This window comes from Stegostoma tigrinum, chromosome 1 (genome assembly GCF_030684315.1).
Source record: "Stegostoma tigrinum isolate sSteTig4 chromosome 1, sSteTig4.hap1, whole genome shotgun sequence".
Lineage (NCBI taxonomy): Eukaryota > Metazoa > Chordata > Chondrichthyes > Orectolobiformes > Stegostomatidae > Stegostoma > Stegostoma tigrinum.
The window spans coordinates 35,338,821-35,362,807 of NC_081354.1; the positions used below are offsets into that span (position 1 = coordinate 35,338,821).

General features: G+C 40.7%; 1 protein-coding gene across 1 annotated transcript; it reads left to right on the forward strand.

Annotated features, from left to right (window-relative positions):
• Window positions 1-83: 83 nt before the first annotated feature.
• Window positions 84-23,987, forward strand: cetn4 (centrin 4). Its single transcript, XM_048542921.1, has 5 exons — window positions 84-249; window positions 11,298-11,453; window positions 15,840-15,968; window positions 16,082-16,219; window positions 23,822-23,987. The coding sequence occupies exons 1-5, from the start codon at window positions 247-249 to the stop codon at window positions 23,909-23,911; spliced, it is 516 nt and encodes a 171-aa protein (XP_048398878.1). The 5' UTR covers window positions 84-246; the 3' UTR covers window positions 23,912-23,987.

A 23,987-nucleotide genomic window follows, 5' to 3' on the forward strand; every position in this document is an offset into this window, starting at 1 on the left:
CCATTGGTTGGGGTGTGCGCGTCTTCTCCCGCCCCGCCTGACACCGATTTGTGGTTGGTCAACCGAGGTGCCGGTCAAGGTGACGTCAACGCGCCCACCCCGGTTGTTGACGATTAAGCGTCCGTTTGTCTGGGAAACTAAGTGAGGTGTTCGAGAGTTTGTTTATGTTGGAAGGATAAAACGGTCGGTGCAAGATATCAGCTTCGGGTTTTGTTTTATATACGATTTATCTACGTGCTTCGAGCAATGGTAAGGTTTTTTTGACATAATTCTCTACTGAGTTGATTATTTATTGTATGATTCACTGATTAAATTTTGCTTTCTTCCACTTTAATAGCTTTATAAAACATGTGAGAGGTGCCCACTGAGAGCTCGTGGTTGAGTTAAATATTGTCAATCCAGAAGAATGTATTGATTCCAATAAGTGGCCCTTCCACTTGTTCTTACTATGTAATTGATAATTAAATGTGTTACAAGTTTCGGTTAAGTCGATTCAAAATCAAATTTATCCAATTTTAATAGGCTATAAACCCTAAATTTACTTTACAGGAAAATAAATTATACTGACAGTTTAAATATTTACAAATCCAAAATAATGGTTATGATTCACTCGATCAAATGGATATGTCAAATTTCAGTACCTCGAATGATCCTTCTTGGAATTTGAGGCCAAAGCGACCATGCACCCCAATTCCAAACTTTCAAAAGCTCTGATGTGCAAATCGTCATTTTGAACAAAGCTGCTCTCACAGCTTCAGAAAAACGGCTGTTCTTTTTGCGAACAGCAATTGATATAAGGCATTCGGGCAGATTTGTCATGTAACAGATTGTACATTTTTGGCCTAGTAATCTGGAGAACTTGGAAATAAATTGCTTATTTATAAAAAGGCAACTAGCGCATTAATATAGTTTTGGGAAAGAAACCTGCCCTCACAACAAGGTTTGTATGTCTTTCTCAGCTGTAGTGTTTGGTATCCATCAACTTTTAGAATTCAGAAATGAGATTAACTAATTTCCAAACTGAAGATGAGAACATCTAACCAGAGCAGTGTACTGCATACATGACAAAGACCAAAAGAACTGTGGATGCTGTAAATCAGGAACAAAAACAAAAGTTGCTGGAAAAGCCCAGCAGGCCTGGCAGCATCTGTGAAGGAGAAAACAGAGTTAAAGTTTCAGGACCAGTGACCCTTCCTCAAAACTGTTCCTCAATTCTGAAGAAGGGTCACCAGCCCCTGCTGGCCTTTTCCAGCTATTGTATACATGATTCGGATTCCGCAGGAAACCTTTCATCAAATCATGCAGAGTAGACAAGACAAAACCCAAAGAGTGAAGAGAACTGAGGGATCAGATGAGCAGTATTTCTCTGAAGTATCCTGACAAATCACTTAACTGTTTCAAACAGTTACATAGCAAACTAAGTGCCAAACTAAACTTGACATTAATTCAAAACATTCTAAAGGCATGCCCAGCCAGCCAATTTGGAATAAAATTACCCTCACTAACATCTGGGCACTGGTGCCAGAGTTGGGAGACTACTCCCCTAGATCAGTCACGCACTCACAGAACAACCAATGTCTTCAACTATTATACCACAATCCCTGATTATAACTCACCAGAAATTAGCAGACAATGGCTAGTAGCTATTGGAATCTTCAGCTGAACCCAACAACTCTATGGCTTGAGATCAAGTATGGGCAAGAAAACCTCCTGTTGATTTCCATCTTCTGCCTTCTCACAGTTCATAAATCAGTACATTAAATAATACTTCGAAGTGCTGCCTAGATGATCCTCCTCAGCTGCTTCTTGACATTCGCCCCTCATCCCACAATAGATACTGATATTCATTCAGTTTCATTCTAACCTGGAGAGAATGTCACTCAATGACTGGAGCATGTTTGTCATATAATTAGATAATGCTTGATCTGTATGTATTTATCTTCATTGACGACCTTAGTTCAATAATTCTCTATGCCTGTCTTTTTGTACTACTCTCTCATGGAAATGTGGAGTCACTGATTAAGCCAGTATTTGTTGACCATCCCCAATTGTACTGGAGAAGGCGATGTATACTGTCTTTTTCAACTACTTTATTCCTTGGTCTGTGGGAACACCCAAATTGCTGATGGGAAGGTACTTACAGGAGTTTGACCCAGCAAAAGACCTAAATGGTTCCAGGATGGTGTGTGACTGGGAAAGGAACTTGCAGGTGATGGTGTTCCCATGTGTCTGCACTTTTTAATGATGATCTGTCAGACTCTTCTGAAATTTTCAATTGACACGGGCTCAATAGGTTTTTGGAGAGAACGCTCCAGATGTCTGCTATCGTTTGTGTAAAGAAGTTCATTTTGATATCACCCTGACTGAATTCTAATTTTTATTTTCAATTCCACAAAAATGAGTGTACTGGATACATCATAGGCCATGTGCTCCACCTACTTTTCAGTTATGACATTGAAAAACTGTGATACAGAGCTGTCTGCATCAACAGGTAAACTGTTCCAGTACAGCTACAACACTTGAATTAACCTTGGCAATGCAGAAAGTTATTTCAAGTATGATCTATCAAAACAAACAGGACAAAGCCAACCCAACTAATTACTCTCCTGCCAACCTCCTTCCAGTGATCAGAAAAAGTGCTGAGGGAGTTGGCTACACTACTTTAAAGAGGCATACACTCACCAACAATCTGCTCATTGATAGAACCTCTTAGCTCCAGGCCTGTACCAATTGTTGACTCAAGCTGAATTCTAGACATAAGATGAATGTACCGGGGTAACTGCAAGCACTTGATACTCCTATCTCATGTAACCAAGCATTGAGCAATTAGCAGATAGATCTAAGAGAAAAAGCTATCTTTGAAAGTGTTTTTTCTTGGAGATTGCTGTTTCAGCTAATGGATGCCTGGCATCTCAGTCTTCTGAGAGTAACAATTACCACTTTAATGGTCTAGTTGATTGATTCTTCTTTTATCTTCATTGACACCTGTAGTAAACTTTTTTTTTGTTTTCTGAAAGTCATGTATTAATTTTTTTTAATATAACTTGTAATATGACTTTCCCCAGTTCAAGAAGGGGAGCAGAGACAACCCTGGTAATTATAGACCAGTGAGCCTTACCTCAGTTGTCGGTAAAGTGTTGGAAAAGGTTATAAGGGATAGGATTTATAATCATCTAGAAAAGAATAAATTGATTAGGGATAGTCAGCACGGTTTTGTGAAGGGAAGGTCGTACCTCACAAACCTTATTGAGTTCTTTGAGAAGGTGACCAAACAGGTAGATGAGAGTAAACTGGTTGATGTGGTGTATATGGATTTCAGCAAGGCATTCGATAAGGTTCCCCACAATAGGCTCTTGTACAAAATGCGGAGGAATGGAATTGTGGGAGATATAGCAGTTTGGATCGGAAATTGGCTTGCTGAAAGAAGACAGAGAGAGGGTGGTAGTTGATGGGAAATGTTCATCCTGGAGACCAGTTGCTAGTGGTGTACCGCAAGGGTCGGTGTTGGGTCCACTGCTGTTTGTCATTTTTATGAATGACCTGGATGAGGGCGTAGAAGGATGGGTTAGTAAATTTGCAGACGACACTAAGGCCGGTGGAGTTGTGGACAGTGACGAAGGATGCTGTAGGTTGCAGAGAGACATAGATAAGCTACAGAGCTGGGCTGAGAGGTGGCAAATGGAGTTTAATGCAGACAAGTGTGAGGTGATGCACTTTGGTAGGAGTAACCGGAAGGCAAAGTACAGGGCTAATGGTAAGATTCTTAGTGTAGATGAGCAGAGAGATCTCGGTGTCCATGTACACAGATCCTTGAAAGCTGCCACCCAGTTTGACAGGGCTGTTAAGAAGGCATACAGTGTTTTAGCTTTTAATAGAAGGATCGAGTCCCGGAACCAAGAGGTTATGGTGAAGCTGTACAAAACTCGGGTGCGGCCGCACTTGGAGTATTGTGTACAGTTCTGGTCACCGCATTATAAGAAGGATGTGGAAGCTTTGGAAAGGGTGCAGAAGAGATTTACTAGGATGTTGCCTGGTATGGAGGGAAGGTCTTACAAGGAAAGGCTGAGGGACTTGAGGCTGTCTTCATTAGAGAAGAAGGTTGAGATGTGACTTAACTGAAACATATAAAATATTCAGAGGGTTAGATAGGGTGGATAGGGAGAGCCTTTTTCCTAGGATAGTGGACGGCGAGCACGAGGGGGCATAGCTTTAAATTGAGGGGCAAAGGATATAGGACAGATGTCAGAGGTAGTTTCTTTACTCAGAGAGTAGTAAGGGAATGGAACGCTTTGCCTGCAACGGTAGTAGATTTGCCAACTTTAGGTACGTTTAAGTCGTCATTAGATAAGCGTATGGACGTACATGGAATAGTGTCGGTTAGATGGGCTTGAGATCGGTGTGACAGGTCGGCACAACATCGAGGGCTGAAGGGCCTGTACTGTGCTGTAATGTTCTATGTTCTATGTGTTTCTGTATGACATTGCATTACTGCAATGTTTTGTACATTGTATATGAGTGAATAGGCATGAAAGTGCCTTAGTTTGGTAATGAACACTGAGAGGCCATGGAAATAAGTGATAGGCAGTTGGTTAGTATGGTGAATATGAAGCGCCATGGAGGTATGTGATATAGTTTGGCATAGAGGGTGCTTGGGAATATATAAAGGGAAAAGTGCCGGAGTGCTGATTGTTGTATTTTTGAATCAACGTGTTTAGAGATATTATAACACCTCAATGGAGCAAGTAGAAGTTGAATTCCCACCTCCTGACTCAGATTAAGAAATAGTACCACTGCACCAGAAGACCCCATCTTACTTCTGTTTTATTGAGTTTTAGTACAACTGGGATCAATTCCTAGATCACTGATGGGCGCCTTTTAAACAATCTGCCTATATACCTGGCAGGTCCTGTGTTTGCCTCCAAACTTGAATGAGGAATGGCAGGCTCTACTGCAACTGCTCTTAAACTGAAAAATCTCAGTTTTTCAAGCACTCTTTACCAAGCAGGGTGAGCCAAGATAGGAAATTTTCTGATTTCTGCTACCTGCCTTGTGAATGGATATCCATCCTAATGTTTCGTTCAGGGTTTCATCTGAACTTCTAATTTCAGATCTATATTCCAGATTAATTTTCTGTACTAGTTTTTCAGATACCTCTTTGTGATTACATCCCTGGAGACCACACACACACACACACCAGCCATAGTAGGAACTACAGATGCTGGAAAATCTGAGGTAGCAAGCTGTTCTGCTCCTCTGGTGCTTCGCCTGCTGTGTTCATTCAGCTCTACACCTTGTTATCCCAATCAGTTGGATTAATCAGCCATGAATAATTTTCACTCACTGCTTGCTTTCTCTGACTAGTCCATTCTTATTCTGTTATTCTTCAATAAAATATTCCAGTAACTCCCCTCTGATGGTTTTCCCTCTGACTTCCATCTGAAATTATTGGGTATTCTAATGATATGGAGTATGGTGTGCATGCGCAGATCTAGACGGGCAGATTTAGGGCGGTAGGTTGGCTCAGTGGTTAGCACTGCAGCCTCACTACGCCAGGGACCCGGGTTCGAGTCCAGCCTCTGGTAACTGTCTGTACGGAATTTGCACACTCTCCCTGTGTCTGCGTGGGTTTCCTCCGGGTGCTCCGGTTTCCTCTCACTGTCCAAAGTTGTGCAGGCTAGGTGGATTGGCCAAGCTAAATTGTCCGTAGTGTTCAGGGGTGTGTGGGTTATAGGGGCATGGGTCTGGGTGAGATGCTCCAAGGGGCGGTGTGGACTTGTTGGGCCAAAGGGCCTGCTTCCACACTGTAGGGAATCTAATCTAGACACCACACCATAAAAAGGATATTTTGACTTTGGAGAGACTGCATTGTGGATTTACAAGAATGATACCTGGATTGCAGAGGTTAAGTTATGACGAGAGATTACATAAAATAAAAGTCTGGTTTTCTTTAAAACTTAGAAGGTTAAACGTATATCAGTGGAAGTCATATGGGTGCCGCTTAGGAAAAGTAAAGGATTTAAAACTGTAATAGGTATTGTGTAACAGCTCTGAATTGTTAGATTGTACAAATGCAGGAATTAGGCAAATTTATAGCAATGCCAGAATAGTATTAATGGGGGATTTTATCTCTAACATAGATTTGGTAGAGGTAGACAAGCATCTGTCAGAAAGGTAATGAATTTCTGGAATATGTTTGGGATAACATCCTACAGCAATCTGTTCTGGATTCAACAAGGGGACAAGGAATATTGCATTTGGTAATGAGTATTGAACCAGATTTACTTATTAATTTAGTTGTGTGCAAACATTTATCAGTGATTATAAAATGATAGAGTTCGATGTGGCATTTGCATGCAAAAAGCATGAATCAACTACTAGAGATTTAGATTCAGGTAAGGCAGTCTTTAACAAAATGAGACAGAGAGGATGTTTAAAGAAATATTTAATATAATACAAATCCAATTTATACACCCGAGTATGAAAAGCTCCATTTCACACAAAAAAAAAGCCATGGACATCTAAAGTGATAAGGGTTAGCATAAAAAAAGGGCTTAAATGCAAAAAAAAACAGATCTTGCTGAATGGGAGGTACAAAGACCAGCAATGGGCCACAGAGCAGCTATGAAAAGGAATTATGAAAGGAAACTTGGTAGGGTCATCGAAATCAAGAAAACATTTTCTAGATACATAAGGGGAAGACAAGTGGTCATGAGCAATGTTGGCCTTGTAAAGACTGAAAGTGGGATGTTGTCAATCACTATGGGGAAGTGTCTGACATGTTTATTAATTGCTTTGTCTCAGTACTCACAGTAGAAAATGAAAATAGCTTGTCAGAAGTCTTGAGGAAATTAACAGGTAATGAATAAAATTAACCTTAGTAAAACATCAGTGTTCGGGAAATTTAATGGCATTAAGAATGACAACCCCCAGGAATAGGCGGTTTCCATCTGAGGATGTTAAATGAAGTTGGGCAGCACAGTAGAGTTGCACTAACAATGATTAAAGTGACTAAGATAGTGGATAGCGGAATCTCTAAGAATGTTGTCTATATGGACTTCCAGAAGGTATTTGTTAAAGTCTCACATAAGAGACAATTATGAAATGATTGGACTTGAGGGCAAATTACTAACGTAACTAGGAAATTGGATTAGTAACCTGCAACCAAAGGCCTAAGGGCCCTCCGCTTCTTCCTGTCCAGCAGGCTCGACCAGTCCCCCTCCACTGACACTCTCATCCGCTTAGCTGAGTGGCAGTCTGTGTATGCAAGGTCCCTTGGAAGTGTGCGCATAACATGGTAGAATTCTTCTTAGAAGGAGAATACTTGCATCTCTTGCATAAAGAGGTGACAGTGGATAGACAAAGGCAAACATTTAAAGAGTGCATGGAGAAATTCAACAATAGTTTATTCATGTCTGGAACAGAAATAAAAATGGGAAAAGTGGCCTGGCCATGGCTGATTTCCAGAGGAAGTTCTTCCCAAAAATAAGCATACATATTGGCTGAAAAGATCTGCAGATCCATATTTCATCCAGCACTACAGCTTGCTATCTCAGATTCTCCAGCATCTGTAGTTCCTACTATTTCTAATCCAATTGATTGAATGGCAGGGGTGGGGGTTGTGGGGAAGAGAGAAATGATGTGGTGAATAAGGCATATCCAGGGATGTAATCACAAAGAGGCATCTGAAAAACTCATTGTGCGATATCCAGTCTAGGATGGCCTGTCCTGTATTTGGTTCCTTAATGAAATGACCCAGAAAACCATCTTATACACATAATAAAATGTGAGGCTGGATGAACACAGCAGGCCAAGCAGCATCTCAGGAGCACGAAAGCTGACGTTTCGGGCCTAGACCCTTCATCAGACCCTCTCTGATGAAGGGTCTAGGCCCGAAACATCAGCTTTCGTGCTCCTGAGATGCTGCTTGGCCTGCTGTGTTCATCCAGCCTCACATTTTATTATCTTGGAATTCTCCAGCATCTGCAGTTCCCATTATCTCTCATCTTATACACATGTCAGGAATTAGTCCTGTACAATGTTGTTACTGATTTGATTTGCCTAATTGATATGCAGATTAAAATCATCCATAATAACTGTTGTACCTTTATTGCATGCATCTCTTTGCCTGTTTAATGATTTCCCCAACGTTATCAAGACAGTTTGGGGGCCTATATACAACCCTCACTATCAATTTCTGCCACTTGCTGTTTATAAACACTTCCCCAGACAGATTCCACTTGGCCAGAACTAAAATCCTTCCTTGCTGTTGTGTTGATGTATGGTTTAACCAGTTTTGCTATCACACCTCCTTTTCTTTTTGTCTGACCTTCTTAAAAATCGAATACCCCTGGGTATTCACTTCTGATCTCCAGACACCTTACAGCTATTTCTCCGCAATCCCAATGATATTGGCCTGCTGTGATCATCCAGCTCCAAACTTTGTTATCTTGGATTCTCCAGCACCTGCAGTTCCCATTATCTCTGCTATCACATCCATTCCGTTTATATCTATTGTGTGACTAATTCATTCACATTATTGCAAATGCACCACACATTAAGTTTTCCTAAGGCCTTAAATTTTCTTGTCTTATCATTTCTAGTGCCATCTATTTTATGTAACACTGCTGCTTGAATTCTCTACATTCCACTTTTCTTATTTTCAGTTCTGTCATTTTGTCCTTGTTTCCCTCTCTACTGTCTCCTGGTATGGATCCCCATTCCCTTCCACTTTTTCAGTTTAAATACCTAACTGCACTAGCAAATGTGATTACTTTTTATTTATTAATCTAAAATGCAGTTAGGCACATTTTAATTTTCATTTGTTTTCTTATTTCATAGGATGTAGGTGTTATTGGCAAGAGTAGTATTTATTTCACGTTACGAGTTGTGCTTGAATGTATGGCTTCCAAAGGCATTTCAGGCAGCTAATAAAAGTCAATCACATACTGTGGGTGTGGAGTCATATGTAAGCAGACCAGACAGGCCTGGTAGATTTTCTTCTCAAAAGGACATTAATGCACCAGATGGGATTTTATGACAATTGATAGTTTCATAGTCACCATCATTGAAAATAGCTTTCAGTTTATTGAACTTAAATTTCACTGATGTCCTTTAGGGAAGGAAATCTACCATTCTTATGCTGTCTAGCCTACTTGTGACTCCAGACCCCAGCAATGTGGTTGACCTCTGGGCAGTTGGGGATAGGCAATAAATTCTGGCCTGGCTAGCCTTGTCTGTGTCCAGTGAATGGATTTTTAAAAAAATGTTTATTCCAAACTGTTCTTGAAGTAAAGTTGATAACTTGTATTCAAGTCCAGTATTACGTTTGGTGAATCAATGTACAGTTTGTAATTGATGTCAGTATATAACCCATGTAACAGCTATAATAATTAGACCATTCTACTTGGAACACGCTAAATTGTAATGGTGTCAAAACATGGTTGTTAGCAGAGTCTCAAGATATTGGACTATTTCAACTGTAGCAGAAAAGAATAAAGGAAGATGTAATACATTTTTCTAAGTAGTGATGAACTTCAAATATAATGAGAAATGAAGGTTGCTTTCCTCTGTATTCAGAGTCTGTTATGAAGGTCCTTCAATTTAAAACCATCAGTGAGAGGAAGAAGGGAGATTAGAAGCAATTCTTTTACACAAGAGTTTTTGGGAAACAGGGACTGTTCTAAAGAAAGAGTGGATACATATTTAGATCATTAGAAAGATTTAATGTTTTAGGAAGAAACCAAAATTAGGTTTAGAGTGCCTTGCTGCAAAGAATGCATGTTCTTATTATTCTATATTTTTGTTTGTGGACTGAAATGGGAAATGGAATGTTTTGAAAAAATCAAAGATTGCGGAAGAGATTACTGCACTTTATAAAAGAAGTTCGACTGGTACACACTGTAAGCATTGTTTATGCAGTTTTATGTTCAACTAGTTGGGGGTCGTTTTGTTGTAGGTGAACGTGAGGTAGGGTATGTGTACAAAATGTGATCCCTTGACAACAAGTAGCCAGTTGAATTGTAGAATATTAACCAGTTGTTCATAATAAGGGCCATCTACCTACTGACAGTGGTATGTTGACTCCTGAGTAGCTGTTCAGCTTGTGGTTTCGAACGAGGTAGTGGATGCTTCAAACCTCTAGAAAAGAAAGGGCTGTCATTTCTGCGGGAACTCCCCCCCCACTGCCCCCGTCTCTCCCCCCCACCCCGAGAATGAGAGAAATTGATCGATAAGTAGCAGGGCCTGGCTAAAAGGATCATCTCAAAGCCTTCCCAGTCTCTTCTTACTCTTCTACCCTTAGCACCAAGGCTTTTTGTGTCGGTCTTTGTGATGTAAGGGGGCTGAGTTTTGACTAGTAGATGTATGTAGTGATGGTTCATTATTGATTACCTGTAGCTAGATTCTATTTATTTGTAATAAATAATAATTCTTGTTAAGTGTAGAAACCTGGTCTATGATTTCTGTCAACTTGGGTCTTAAAAGACAGGCAATTGGGAAAGTTTGCATACTTTTGTAGAATCTTTAATATTTATGACAACTGTTGGAATAGTGGGCTTTGATTTGCAGTGTTATACCCCAGTCAGCTGTAACAGTAGCAAAGAGCTCAAAGATGCATAATGAAATGAATGATCACCTGATTGATTATTTGATTTATTGTCATGTGTACCAAAGTACAGTTACAAGTTTTGTTTGTGAGCAGTACAGATCATAGTAATCAAGGATGTCCAGATCATAGGGTGAAAATAACTTGGACAGAGTAAGGTGTACAGGTTACACCACACAGTACATGTAGGCGGCAAGCTCAACATTAACAACATCAGCATTATTTGAAGTTAGACAGTCCATCCATCCATTTAATAATGGCAGAGAAGAAACTGTTCTTGAACTTGGTAGCTGTGTTCAGGCTTCTGTATCTTCTGCTTGATGGAACAGGTTGTAGGAGTATATGGATCTTAGATGCTGGCAGCCTTTCTGCACAGTGTTTAATTGGAGTCCATGGATAGGAAATTGGCTTTTGTAATGTCCTAGGCTGTACACACCACCTTTTATAGTTTCTTACGGCCCTGGGCAGAGTAGTTGCTGTACCAGACCATAATGCAACCTGACAGCATGCCTTCTGCGGTGCATCTGTAGATGTTGGCGACGGTCCTTATGGACATGCCAAATTTCCTGAGCTGCCTTGTACTGTATGCTTCTATAGTTCTATTAAAGAGTACTAGTAAATTCTGTGTGTGCAAATAATAAGCATTTCTAAGTTTATGTTAATCGCTATTTTCGTTTTCAAAAATTGTCTTTAGGCATCAAACTTCAGGAAAACTGGCATTGGATCTTCACAACGCAAAAAGACTGGGCCAAGACCTGATCTAACAGAGGAACAAAAGCAGGAAATCCGGGAGGCTTTTGATTTGTTTGATACCGATGGTTCTGGAACGATTGATGTAAAGGAAATAAAGGTACTTTTAAATAACACAATCGTCATTGTTATGTGATAGTTAATATTCATTTAAAATCACACAATAATGCGTATGACATTAAAAGTTGCAGAATGGGTGGAGTGGGCAGTTAATAAAACATACAGTGCACTGGTCACAACAACAAAGAGGTTGTACCGTATTTGTATAAGAAACTAGTGTCACAATTCCGGTTGATGGACAAGTCAAATCCCAGAATGAAATATGCCAGGATAGATTATGTATGTTTTACTTTAGTTAACGGTGGTCATTTGCTGAAATATAGTCAGAATTTATTCAGTCAACAAACAGATGTTTATTCCACAAAAGATAAAAAACAAAATAAATAACCTAGGCATAGAACACAGTTTGAAATATCCTAAATAAAATGCAGCAAAACAAAATCACATATATTCTCCAAAATCATCAATTTACTGTGATCTGAATCCAGATAAATTATTCCTCTGTTTAATGTTTAAGTTTGAAATAGCTGATTGTCCCCCAGTTCTTCCCTATGGACTGTAAAGTCTTTTGAAATGAACAACTGAAAGCATGGACTTTCTGAGCTTTTAATAAGCTGAGGATTTCTAACCAAATGCTCCAGTTTTGGAAGCTTTCTCCTCTCCAAAGGAAATAATACCAACTTTGCTAATCTAACTTCATGACTTAAATTTTTATGTCTGGAGCCATTCTTGTAAACCTCTTCTGCACTCTGACCAATGTGTTCACATCCTTCATGAAGAACTGTACATAATATCACAGCTGAACATATTACAATCATTCTTAGAATTTGAATTTTAGAATGGTAGCACATGGGGTTAGCTACTTTCCTAAAGGTTTTATTTAAAAAAAAACTAGATAGATAATCCTTCTGGAGCAGTGATCTAATCCAATATGTGCCAGAGAGCAGGGGTTTGGGAGTGTTGATGGGAAATTTGTTTTGTTTTTATTATGGTGATTTACAGCCAGGAGGGTAAGCATTGAGGGCTATTAGCTTGTTTTGGGTTCAGGATAATCAAGGATTGACTTTATCTAAGAAAGCCCAGAGATTAAAGGATTTTGGGAAGTTGACAGGAGATTTGAATATTAACGGAGCAAATATAATTGGTGTCCTAAAGAAGGAGTACAGAATAGTTCAGGGAAAGCGCAACTACCTCAGTAGAAAAGTTTCACTTGTACAAACTATAAAAGAACAGTTATGTTTGCTTCAGATACTATAAAGGAAGATAACACGTTGTGAAGCTGGATGAACACAGCAGGCCAAGCAGCATCAGAGGAGCAGAAAAGCTTGACGTTTCGGGTCGGGACCCTTTGTCAGAAATGAGGGAGGGAAAGGGGATTCTGAAATAAATGGGGAGGCAGATAGAAGATGCATAAAGGAGAAGATGGGGTGAGAGGAGACTGAGAGGCCAAAGAGGCAGGGTTAGAGCCAGTGAAGGTGAATGTAGGTGGAAAGTTAGGGGAGGGAATAGATCAATCCGGGGAGGACGGACAGGTCATGGGGGCGCGATGAGGTTAGTGGGTAGGGGATGGGGGTAGGGCTTGAGGTGGGAGGAATGGTTAGGGAGGCGGGGACTAGGTGCAGGATGCCCAGGATGGACATGTCATTCAAGGACAATTTTCCTCCTCCTCCTCCAACACCCCCCCCCCCCCCCCAACTCACCTCACCACACCCCACTCCTTGGACGACATGTCCATCCTGGGCCTCCTGCATTGCCACAATGCCACCACCCGAAAGATGCAGGAACAGCATCTCATCTTTTGCTTGGGAACTCTGCAGTCCATGGGCTGCAATGTGGACTTCACAAGCTTCAAAATCTCCCCTCCCCCCGACCACATGCCAAAACCAGCCCAGCTAGTCCCCGCCTCCCTAACCATTCCTCCCTCCTCCAGCCCCACCACCATCCCCTACCCACTAACTTCATCCTGCCCATCCTCCCTGGACTGACCTATCTGACCTATCCCCCACCTAACTCCTCACCTACATTCACCTTCACTGGCTCTAACCCCTCTTCTTCGACCTCTCCTCTCACCCTATCTTCTCCTTTATCCATCTTCTATCCACCTCCCCCGTCTCCCAATTTATTTCAGAATGCCCTTGCCCTCCCCCATTTCTGAAGAAAAGTCCTGACCCGAAACGTCAAGCTTTCCTGCTGCTCTGATGCTGCTTGGCCGCCTGTGTTCATCCAGCTTCACACAGTGTTATCTCAGATTCTCCAGCATCGGCAGTTCCTACTATTACTATAAAGCAAGAGTTGCTTTGATAATGCATCTTACTGTATCTCAAGATGAAATAGGATTTTTAAGATCTCTTATGAACAGCTTTTTGATAATGCAGCCTCACAATTTTGTGCTATAATGTCAATTTAAAAACTGTACACTCAATTTTTTTTGAAGTTAGTCTTGGGCCCAAAACCATCTTGACCCTCATTAATATCTGCATACAGATTATAATACATTTTAAATCAAATGATTTTGATTTTTTAAAAGAAGTTTTAAAATTTATTGACAGTTGCTTGATAACCTTCATGGCAATACCTTGTGTTGATGCTGCAAATGTAACTAGTTAACCACTGCAATCTATAAATTTAATACAAAACAGACTTGGGCTGTGATTTTGTTAAAAATTGACAGTGTGCTGGATTGTACTGGTGAAGTAATGTCCTCAGCATGTACACTCATTGCCGAAGTTTAAAATCTCTCCCTGCATGTAAATGTCTTGACTGCTGTTCTCTCAGTGAAGATTGAATGATCATTGCTCCTTACACTATGCCAGTTAGAACATAGAACATAGAACAGTACAGCACAGAACAGGCCCTTCAGCCCACAATGTTGTGCCGACCATTGATCCTCATGTATGCACCCTCAAATTTCTGTGACCATATACATGTCCAGCAGTCTCTTAAATGACCCCAATGACCTTGCTTCCACAACTGCTGCTGGCAACGCATTCCATGCTCTCACAACTCTCTGCGTAAAGAACCTGCCTCTGACATCCCCTCGATACTTTCCACCAACCAGCTTAAAACTATGACCCCTCGTGCTAGCCATTTCTGCCCTGGGAAATAGTCTCTGGCTATCAACTCTATCTATGCCTCTCATTATCTTGTATACCTCAATTAGGTCCCCTCACCTCCTCCTTTTCTCCAATGAAAAGAGACCGAGCTCAGTCAACCTCTCTTCATAAGATAAGCCCTCCAGTCCAGGCAGCATCCTGGTAAACCTCCTCTGAACCCTCTCCAAAGCATCCACATCTTTCCTATAATAGGGCGCCCAGAACTGGACGCAGTATTCCAAGTGCGGTCTAACCAAAGTTTTATAGAGCTGCAACAAGATCTCACGACTCTTAAACTCAATCCCCCTGTTAATGAAAGCCAAAACACCATATGCTTTCTTAACAACCCTGTCCACTTGGGTGGCCATTTTAAGGGATCTATGTATCTGCACACCAAGATCCCTCTGTTCCTCCACGCTGCCAAGAATCCTATCCTTAATCCTGTACTCAGCTTTCAAATTCGACCTTCCAAAATGCATCACCTCGCATTTATCCAGGTTGAACTCCATCTGCCACCTCTCGGCCCATCTCTGCATCCTGTCAATGTCCCGCTGCAGCCTACAACAGCCCTCTACACTGTCAACGACACCTCCGACCTTTGTGTCGTCTGCAAACTTGCTGACCCATCCTTCAATTCCCTCGTCCAAGTCATTAATAAAAATTACAAACAGTAGAGGCCCAAGGACAGAGCCCTGTGGAACTCCACTCACCACTGACTTCCAGGCAGAATATTTTCCTTCTACTACCACTCGCTGTCTTCTGTTGGCCAGCCAATTCTGTATCCAAGCAGCTAAGTTCCCCTGTATCCCATTCCTCCTGACCTTCTGAATGAGCCTACCATGGGGAACCTTATCAAATGCCTTACTGAAGTCCATATACACCACATCCACAGCTCGACCCTCATCAACCTTTCTAGTCACATCCTCAAAAAACTCGATAAGGTTTGTAAGGCATGACCTACCCCTCACAAAGCCTCACAAAGCAGTTATTACAGTTCAAAACTATATTGTGGTATGTAAAATGCTTTTGGACTTCTGAAGATTCTGTAAAATGCTGTATAAACTCAAAACTGGTTATTTAGTCAAAATATCAGCGTGGGTGTCTCCTGTTTAACATTCAAAATTGTAAAGTAGATTATTCATGCAGCAACATTATTTCTGGATTAGATAGAAACCAGATTGCCTCTCCGAGTCATGAAATGCTTCTATTCATATTACATTTTGCTATTTAAAACATACTTGCGCCACCTTTATCTGAATTTCACAAAATAGGTCAGAAGGTCTGGGCAATTGCATCAACATTATAAAGTTTAGTGATAACTTTTTTTTTCTTAGGTTGCCATGCGTGCACTGGGATTTGAACCTAAAAAAGAAGAAATAAGAAAGATGATTTCAGACATTGACAAAGAAGGATCTGGTAGCATTGATTTTAATGACTTCTTAGCTATGATGACTCAGAAAATGGTGAGGTGTTATGCACATTTTATATAAAATCAAAACTTATTGTTCGGATCTTATTGGTAATGGAAAGTTAATCAAGAATCTGATTAAACTCGTGTACACTTCATTTTTCTCAGAGCGAGAAAGATTCCAAAGAAGAGATTTTGAAAGCTTTTCGATTGTTTGATGATGATGGCACTGGCAAAATATCGTTCAAGAACCTTAAGAGAGTTGCTAAAGAACTAGGTGAAAATCTAACAGATGAGGAATTGCAGGTAATATTTTTGTGTATATTTTATCTGTATAGGAAAGTATTACTTGTATGAGCCACCTGGATGTAGTATTTAAGGCATTTTTGAGGCTGGCAACTCAGTTTTTTTTTACTTTGGCTGGAAGGATGGCTGACTGACTTATAAATTAAGAGGTGAGACAAATGCGTGAGCCAAAATATGAAACCATTTTCTTTCCATGGTCAATTGGTTTTTTTTAAACGTAAGGTCAAAAATCATATGACACCAGTCCAACAGGTTTATTTGAAATCAGAAGCTTTTTGAACATTGTTCCTTCAGCAAGTGTGGTGAGATAGGCATCAAGAACAGAATTTATAAGTAAAAGATCATACAACTGATGCAAATATCTGAATAAACCAGAAGACTGGGTAGTTTGCTTTGAACAATAGCCTATGTAAGGTTTGGTGGTTGCTTGAAGATGAGAAGTGGGAGATGTAGGGAAGATGTTGGAGTGGTGCTCTTCATCATCGATATAGTGTTGAAGGCTGCAAAGAACTCAGCATAGTTTCTCCACTCTAGCAACTTACTGGACAAGAATGGTCATATCCCATGTCTGTCTTCTGAGGAGGTCATTTCATTGTTTCGGTGTGGCCCATCAGAACTGGTGATCAATGAGTTGAGTATTATATTCCATTCTTATGAGGGCGTCCTTCATCACCTCAAGGTGTCTGTTGTGTTCATCCTGCTCTGAGAAGATTTGTATTTGCAGATACATTTTGTTCAAAAAGCACACAATTTGTAGACACAGTCAGATAATGTGACATTCGGTAAATTCCTGCTTTGGAAATAAAACCAGTCTGACTCCAGGTTAAAACAGATGCCAAACAAGGTCTCACATCTAAAATGTAATGTCTGACCTGAGATGTCAAGTCTTGTATACACTGATAAACCTTTAGTTACCTCAGGGCAGTGACTTGTAAGAAATTCTGGGATTTGGATTTTAATCAATCAAAATCTGCCTCTCCTTTTCTAATTGATTAAAGAATTAACAGGAGGGAGTCAGTCAGTCATTTTTGTTTTATTCAATACATTCACATCAGTTGTATGATCTTTTGATCTTTTATTTAAATTCTGTGTCTTGATGCCTCTCTCACTACACCTGATGAAGGAACAACACTTTGAAAGTTGTGTTTTCAAATAAACCTTTTGGACTATACCTGGTGTTGTATGATGTTCTTTTTTTACCTTGTCCAAGACAGCCCAATACTGGCACATCCACATTTTTACTTAATTCGTCTAATTCTCTTTTCTCCTTTTCCTCTCTGCTCAATATTTGTTTTTTGGCTGAGCTTGATTTGCGTCAATGTTTTGGGGAGGTGGTCTGTTGATGTGAGGCCGAGCAAGAAGGAGGTTATCTTGCCTGATCTTATAAAGTTTGCCTCAATAATGACCTACCCCACCCCATAGCATCTTTCCTGTCTGATTTCTGCCCCATCTTATCAAGCAGCTTTTCTGAAACAACTCTCCAATCAACACATATTCCAGAATTCACCATCATTCTGCATAGAACATAGAACATTGCAGCACAGTACAGGCCCTTTGGCCCTCGATGTTGTGCCGACCTGTCATACCAATCTGAAGCCCATCTAACCTACACTATTCCATGTACGTCCATTTGCTTGTCCAGTGACGACTTAAATGTGCTTAAAGTTGGCGAATCTACTACCATTGCAGGCAAAGCGTTCCATTCCCTTACTACTCTCTGAGTAAAGAAACTACCTCTGACATCTGTCCTATATCCTTTGCCCCTCAATTTAAAGCTATGCCCCCTTGTGCTCGCCGTCACCATTCTAGGAAAAAGGCTCTCCCTATCCACCCTATCTAACCCTTTGATTATCTTATATGTCTCAATTAAGTCACTTCTCAACCTTCTTCTCTCTAACGAAAACAGCCTCAAGTCCCTCAGCCTTTCCTCGTACGATCTTCCCGCCATACCAGGCAACATCCTAGTAAATCTCCTCTGCACCCTTTCCAAAGTTTCCACATCCTCCTTTATAATGCGATGACCAGAACTGTACGCAATACTCCAAGTGCGGCCGCACCCGCGTTTTGTACAGGTGAAGCATAACCTCATGGTTCCGGAACTCAATCCCTCTATTAATAAAAGCTAAAACACTGTATGCCTTCTTAACAGCCCTGTCAACCTGGGTGGCAACTTTCAAGGATCTGTGTACATGGACACCAAGATCTCTTTGCTCATCTACACTACCAAGAATCTTACCAGTAGCCCAATACTTTGCCTTCCGGTTACTCCTACCAAAGTGCATCACCTCACGCTTGTCCGCATTAAATTCCATTTTCCACCTCTCAGCCCAGCTCTGCAGCTTATCTATGTCTCCCTGTAACCTACAACATGCTTCGTCACTATCCACAACTCCACTGACCTTAGTGTCGTCTGCAAATTTACTAACCCATCCTTCTACGCCCTCATCCAGGTCATTTATAAAAATGACTAACAGCAGTGGACCCAACACCGATCCTTGCAGTACACCGCTAGTAACTGGTCTCCAGGATGAACATTTCCCATCGACCACCACCCTCTGTCTTCTTTCAGCAAGCCAATTTCTGATCCAAACTGCTATATCTCCCACAATCCTATTCCTCTGCATTTTGTACAATAGCTTACTGTGGGGAACCTTATCGAACGCCTTGCTGAAATCCATATACACCACATCAACCGGTTTACTCTCATCTACCTGTTTGGTCGCCTTCTCAAAGAACTCTAAGGTTTGTGAGGCACGACCTACCTATGTGTCATTGTCACCTTGAACAGCCTGTTGTTCACTTGGAAAGGACTGTCTGTCTGGAGTTGCCCTGCACAGTTGCTAACCTTTTCCTTAGACATGGCAGAAAGGGGTTCTAGACTGGTATGTGTGTTCAGGCAGGACTTCTTCCTTCTCAGGATCTGCAGTAGAGGCCACAACACCAGACTCTGCCCTGCTTTGTCCGAGTTGCCACCTGGATCAAAGTAGTCTCAGCTGTCTGGTGGAATGCATAATGATGTAGGAACAACAGCATGTCTTTCTTCACTGCAACCTGGTAAGGTCAGCCGTCTTCTCCACTATTCTTGCAACATATCCCCTGATCTGTCTCTCACACCCAGTTCCTGCCAGCACAAACTTTGCATGCCTTTATCCTGCCTATAAACTGACTGACTTTGTCCCTTTTTCCACCTGCACAGAAAATAAGCACTGTGCCATTCATTTTCATCTCCTGTAATACCCGCCTCTCTTTCATTCCGGAAAGAAAACTTTAGGCAATAGGACAGAAGATCAGAATGGCAGTGTGCTGCTACTCATTTGGCTCCTTGCTCTTTATGAAGAGAGGATCCAGTCTCTGACTGCCCTGAGCAGAGTCTGCTGCTCTTGATATTGTGTTGTGACTCCCATGTCAATAAGGCATGACACCAAAGATATGAGCTTGTATCTCTAATTGAAGCAGCAAAATACAAAAAGTCAAGGGAATGCAAGGCAGGGATGTTTTGAGGATCAAGATGCTCTTAGTGTGACTAAGTGCTATGACAGCAAGGGAAAAGCCTGGAAATGCAGCCTGGTCCAGTCGGTCAGCTGGGTGCACATCCCCAAGCTTGGACTGTCCTTGCTGCAGCATTATAATGATAGCTGCCAGTGCAGCCTGCAGTAACACATTGAAGTGCACAAGGGTCTTGTAAGTAAATTGGATATGTGTTATGAGGTTCTTTGAGGCTGGCCTATGTCAGATAACAAATTAGTGGACATGGTGTGCACATAGCTGCTGCCTGTGGACCGTGCCTGATGGCCATATTTTCGTGCCTGGTTTCCAAAATCAGGGTTATTCAGAGCAAGCTGTATCCAACAGCCATGTTTCCTTGCCTACTTTTCCTGGTGTGGAGCTGTTTGGTGGTTTGGCAAAATGGGTGTCTGAGTATTAATAATTTCGGTAGTGGCATTAACAAGGTCGTTAATGAACAGTAATGACCATCGGTAGGTATGTCAGTGCTGCTAAGCAAGAATATTGCCAGAGCTGGTAGGAACTGCAGATGCTGGCGAATCTGAGACAACAATATGCTACACATATCACCAAAGGCCATGTTAATCAGACCCCCAAAGGATTCTGCCCATTATTTGACTTATCATTGTTTCCCACTTATGTACTTTGTTTATTCTTATGCCTTTTTTTGTCACACTTCTTTCTTCTCACCATATATTCTTTGCATTTGTTTCTCCTTCTTACTGCACTATCTCAGTTGTTTTCACTCTTACTGCTTGATTTTGCTGTTTCTTCTCTTGTACTCACTCACTTTTTAATCGCTCTTCCTTTGAAAGACAAGCAGTGAGTGTTCTTGAGCAAATTTCTCTTCATTTGAGCGTCTGCTATACCAATTGCGGTTGCAGGAGTCAGATGGTGATTTTTACTTCCTTTAATTTTCTCCCCCACCCTTTCTGCTCCCAAATCATGATTTGGTTGGCTACTGGTAAGCTTAAGTTCATGATTTGGGGAACTGTGGTTGATAGCATAAAATGGTCGGATATAGATTGTGTGCACCTACAGAGTACACCATAATTTCACTTTAGCTTTGTGTTTTTGAATTCTCTTCTGCAAAATTGTTGTCATCATGAAATTATAGAACAGTATGGCACAGGGTAAGTCTGTTTGGCCTTTTGTGCTGGTTCCTTTGTAGAGCAATCCAGTTAATGGCATTTCCCTGATATAACAAGGTATAGAGCTGGATGAACACAGCAGACCAAGCAGTATCAGAGGAGCAGGAAAGCTGACGTTTCAGGCCTAGACCCTTCTTCAGAAAAAAAAAAGAAAAATAAATGTTCTTTTTTCTCCAAATCTACAGCATTTTTTTTTCCTTCAGGTGTGTATCCAATTCTTTCTGGAGGCTACAATTGAACATGTATCCACGACCCTATCAACAACACATTCCAAATCCTAATCACCTTTTTAAATGAGATTTTTCTTCATGAAGCCTTTGATTTTGTTTTGCTAACCACCTTAAAATCTATGCCCTCTAATGACTAATTTGTTAATAATCATTTTTAAACAGCCCTTAACTCTTTCTGCTGTAAAGAGAATAAGTCCAAATTCTCCAGCGTGTCCGCCCCCTTGCAGTCCCTTTATATATTATACTAAATCATTTCTCTACCTCTCTAAATCTGTCACATCTTTCCTAGAATCTTATGGACAGATTTAAATAGTATTACAGCCGAGGCCAAACTCGTGTTTCCTTAGCTTTTGAACTTGCCTAAAGTCCTACCTATTTCATTAGCTTCTTTATCCATCTGCCCAGCTTCAAAGAATCATGCATATTCTTTAATCCTTCTCCTCTCCCACCTTTGGTGTGTATCTATTGGAAACGTCTTGTCTATGGGGCTGAAGAATTCCTAGAATACATTTCTAGGAGATAGCTGAGTGAGCAGTTGAGAACAAAAAGTGAGTCTGTGTTATCAGTGTGGAAACTGGAGATCATATAGAAAATGTTAAACTGATAATTAAGTAGGCAGTCCTGAATGATTGCATAAGTTGTGATAATTTGAAGAAAATGAGAAATGAGCAATGCTATGACACTGCAGTTTTGGTGGTTGCTGATAGAAGCAACAAATATGAAATGCCAAAACACTAGCAGTTGAGGACTCCATAGTGAGCATAGTGATTATTATTTTGCAGGGTCCCTAATGATGATGTGATGTGATCTCCAAGTTTCAGTATAAGTAGTTGTGATTGAGCAAATTATTTTGGGGAGGAAAAAGTAAAATCCCAAAACCCAAGGTTAAGATTTAAGCTGTGCAGTTCTGTCACATTGAGTTATGGCTGGTGGTGAACACCTCGCTGTAGATGCAGGATTCACAAATATCCCTATTCTCAATGATGGGGAAGCCCAGCACATCACTGCAAAAGACGAGGCTAATGCAACTTCAGCTAGAAGTGCTGAGTGGACAATCAATTCAACTCCGCCTTCTCCTGAGATTCCCAGTATCAGAGATTGTGAGCTTTCAGCCAGTTTGGTTCACTCCATATCGTATTAAGAAATGGCTGAAGCCACAGAATATTGCAAAGATTGTAGGCCCCAAGAATATGCTGGCAATAGTATTGGAAATCTGTCCTCCGTACCCAGATGTGCTCCTTGCCAAGGTGTTGCAGTACAGGTACAACATAGGCTTCTACCTGACAGTTGTGGAAAATTGTCCAGGTACATCTCCCACAACAAGTACGACAAGCCTTAACTGGCCTAATCGTAATCATAAGCAAACTTGGAAGTTGTCACCAACAGTGCTGTTAAGCGACACTTACCCACAATAACCTACCCTCTGATGCAGAATTTGGGTTACCTCAGGCCCATTTATCTCCTGAATAATTTTGGCTTTAGTTCAAATATTGATAAAACACTGAATGTGAGAGCGGAGATAACAGTGACTACCTTTTGACATCAAGGCACCTTTTGACTAATTGTGATATCGAGAAACCTGAACTGTGTCAAGGGGAAGTGGGGGAGCAGTGGTTTTGTGGGGGTGACTGACCTAATAGCGGCTTTCTAACTATGATGTAAGTCAGTTAAACATTATGGATGTGCAAATAGACCAGCATCTTCAGGGAATTAAGAGATGCACTGTGAGTTGCAAATTTCTGGAGCTTGCTGATTAACATTTCTCCATCAGCGAGTTTTGAGAAGATTTGTAGCTCAGGTTGAATTTCTGGATGTGAGTTTGCTCGCTGAGCTGGAAGGTTAGTTTTCAGACGTCTGAGAACTAACCTTCCAGCTCAGTGAGCAAACTCACATCCAGATCTCTCCATCATTTGCTTAGCACAGAAACAAACCTGCCCTTCCTGTCCCTGTTTTTAAGATCCTGATGAATTTGCTTAATAATTTCCCATCAAACTTCTCACAAAAACTTAAGGATGAAATGTATCAGCAGAGCTACATTTTTTAACAATGTGCTAGTTGATCTTGCAATCCCAATCAAATTTTCAGATCCATAAAAGTAACAATTAAGATTATTCAATATTTCTCCTGCATTCCTGAATATTATTTGAGATTTTAAAAAAAATTTTTACTTTGCCTTTTGGTTAAATCCCTAAATCCAGTCGCATAAATTCTTCTCTTGTTCCAGCCTGTTGGTTTTCCATTAAATTTCACTTCTACTCCTTCAGTTAATCAAATTTAGCTTTCCGTCCTTCTCCCTTGTTCCCATGTTTCTTTCTTAATCCATAAATCTTATTGGCTAGGTGAAAACATGTATAACCACTGTTCATTCAGGGCCCATTGGTCTTGCAATGTCTTTATGAGCATATACTTCCAACAATTTGCATAAAGCACATAAATACTTTGAATTGGGGGAATTCAGGAAAATGTCTGAATAGCATATGTCATATGATACTCATGACCTGGCCGATGGTGTTACCTCTCATGAAGCTATGCATCTCCATGTTCACTGCAAAACGTGGCACTGGTGGTCTGCTAGTATATGTATCTGTGTATGAATACTATTCTAGCAAGAGTTTTTCTTTAAGTATATTTATGAAATGGGTTTACAGTTTCATGGTCACATAGGAAGAAATACAGCTTTAGTAATGTTTTAAAAATTTGTTTCTATTCATAAACAGGAAATGATTGATGAAGCTGACCGTGATGGTGATGGCGAGATAAATGAACAAGAATTTTTGCGGATCATGAAAAAAACAAGCCTTTATTAATTTTATATTGTTCTCCAGTCCTAAAGTAGTACTAGTTGTGACTTGTTTTTATTTAAGTAATAAAGAATGAAGAAAA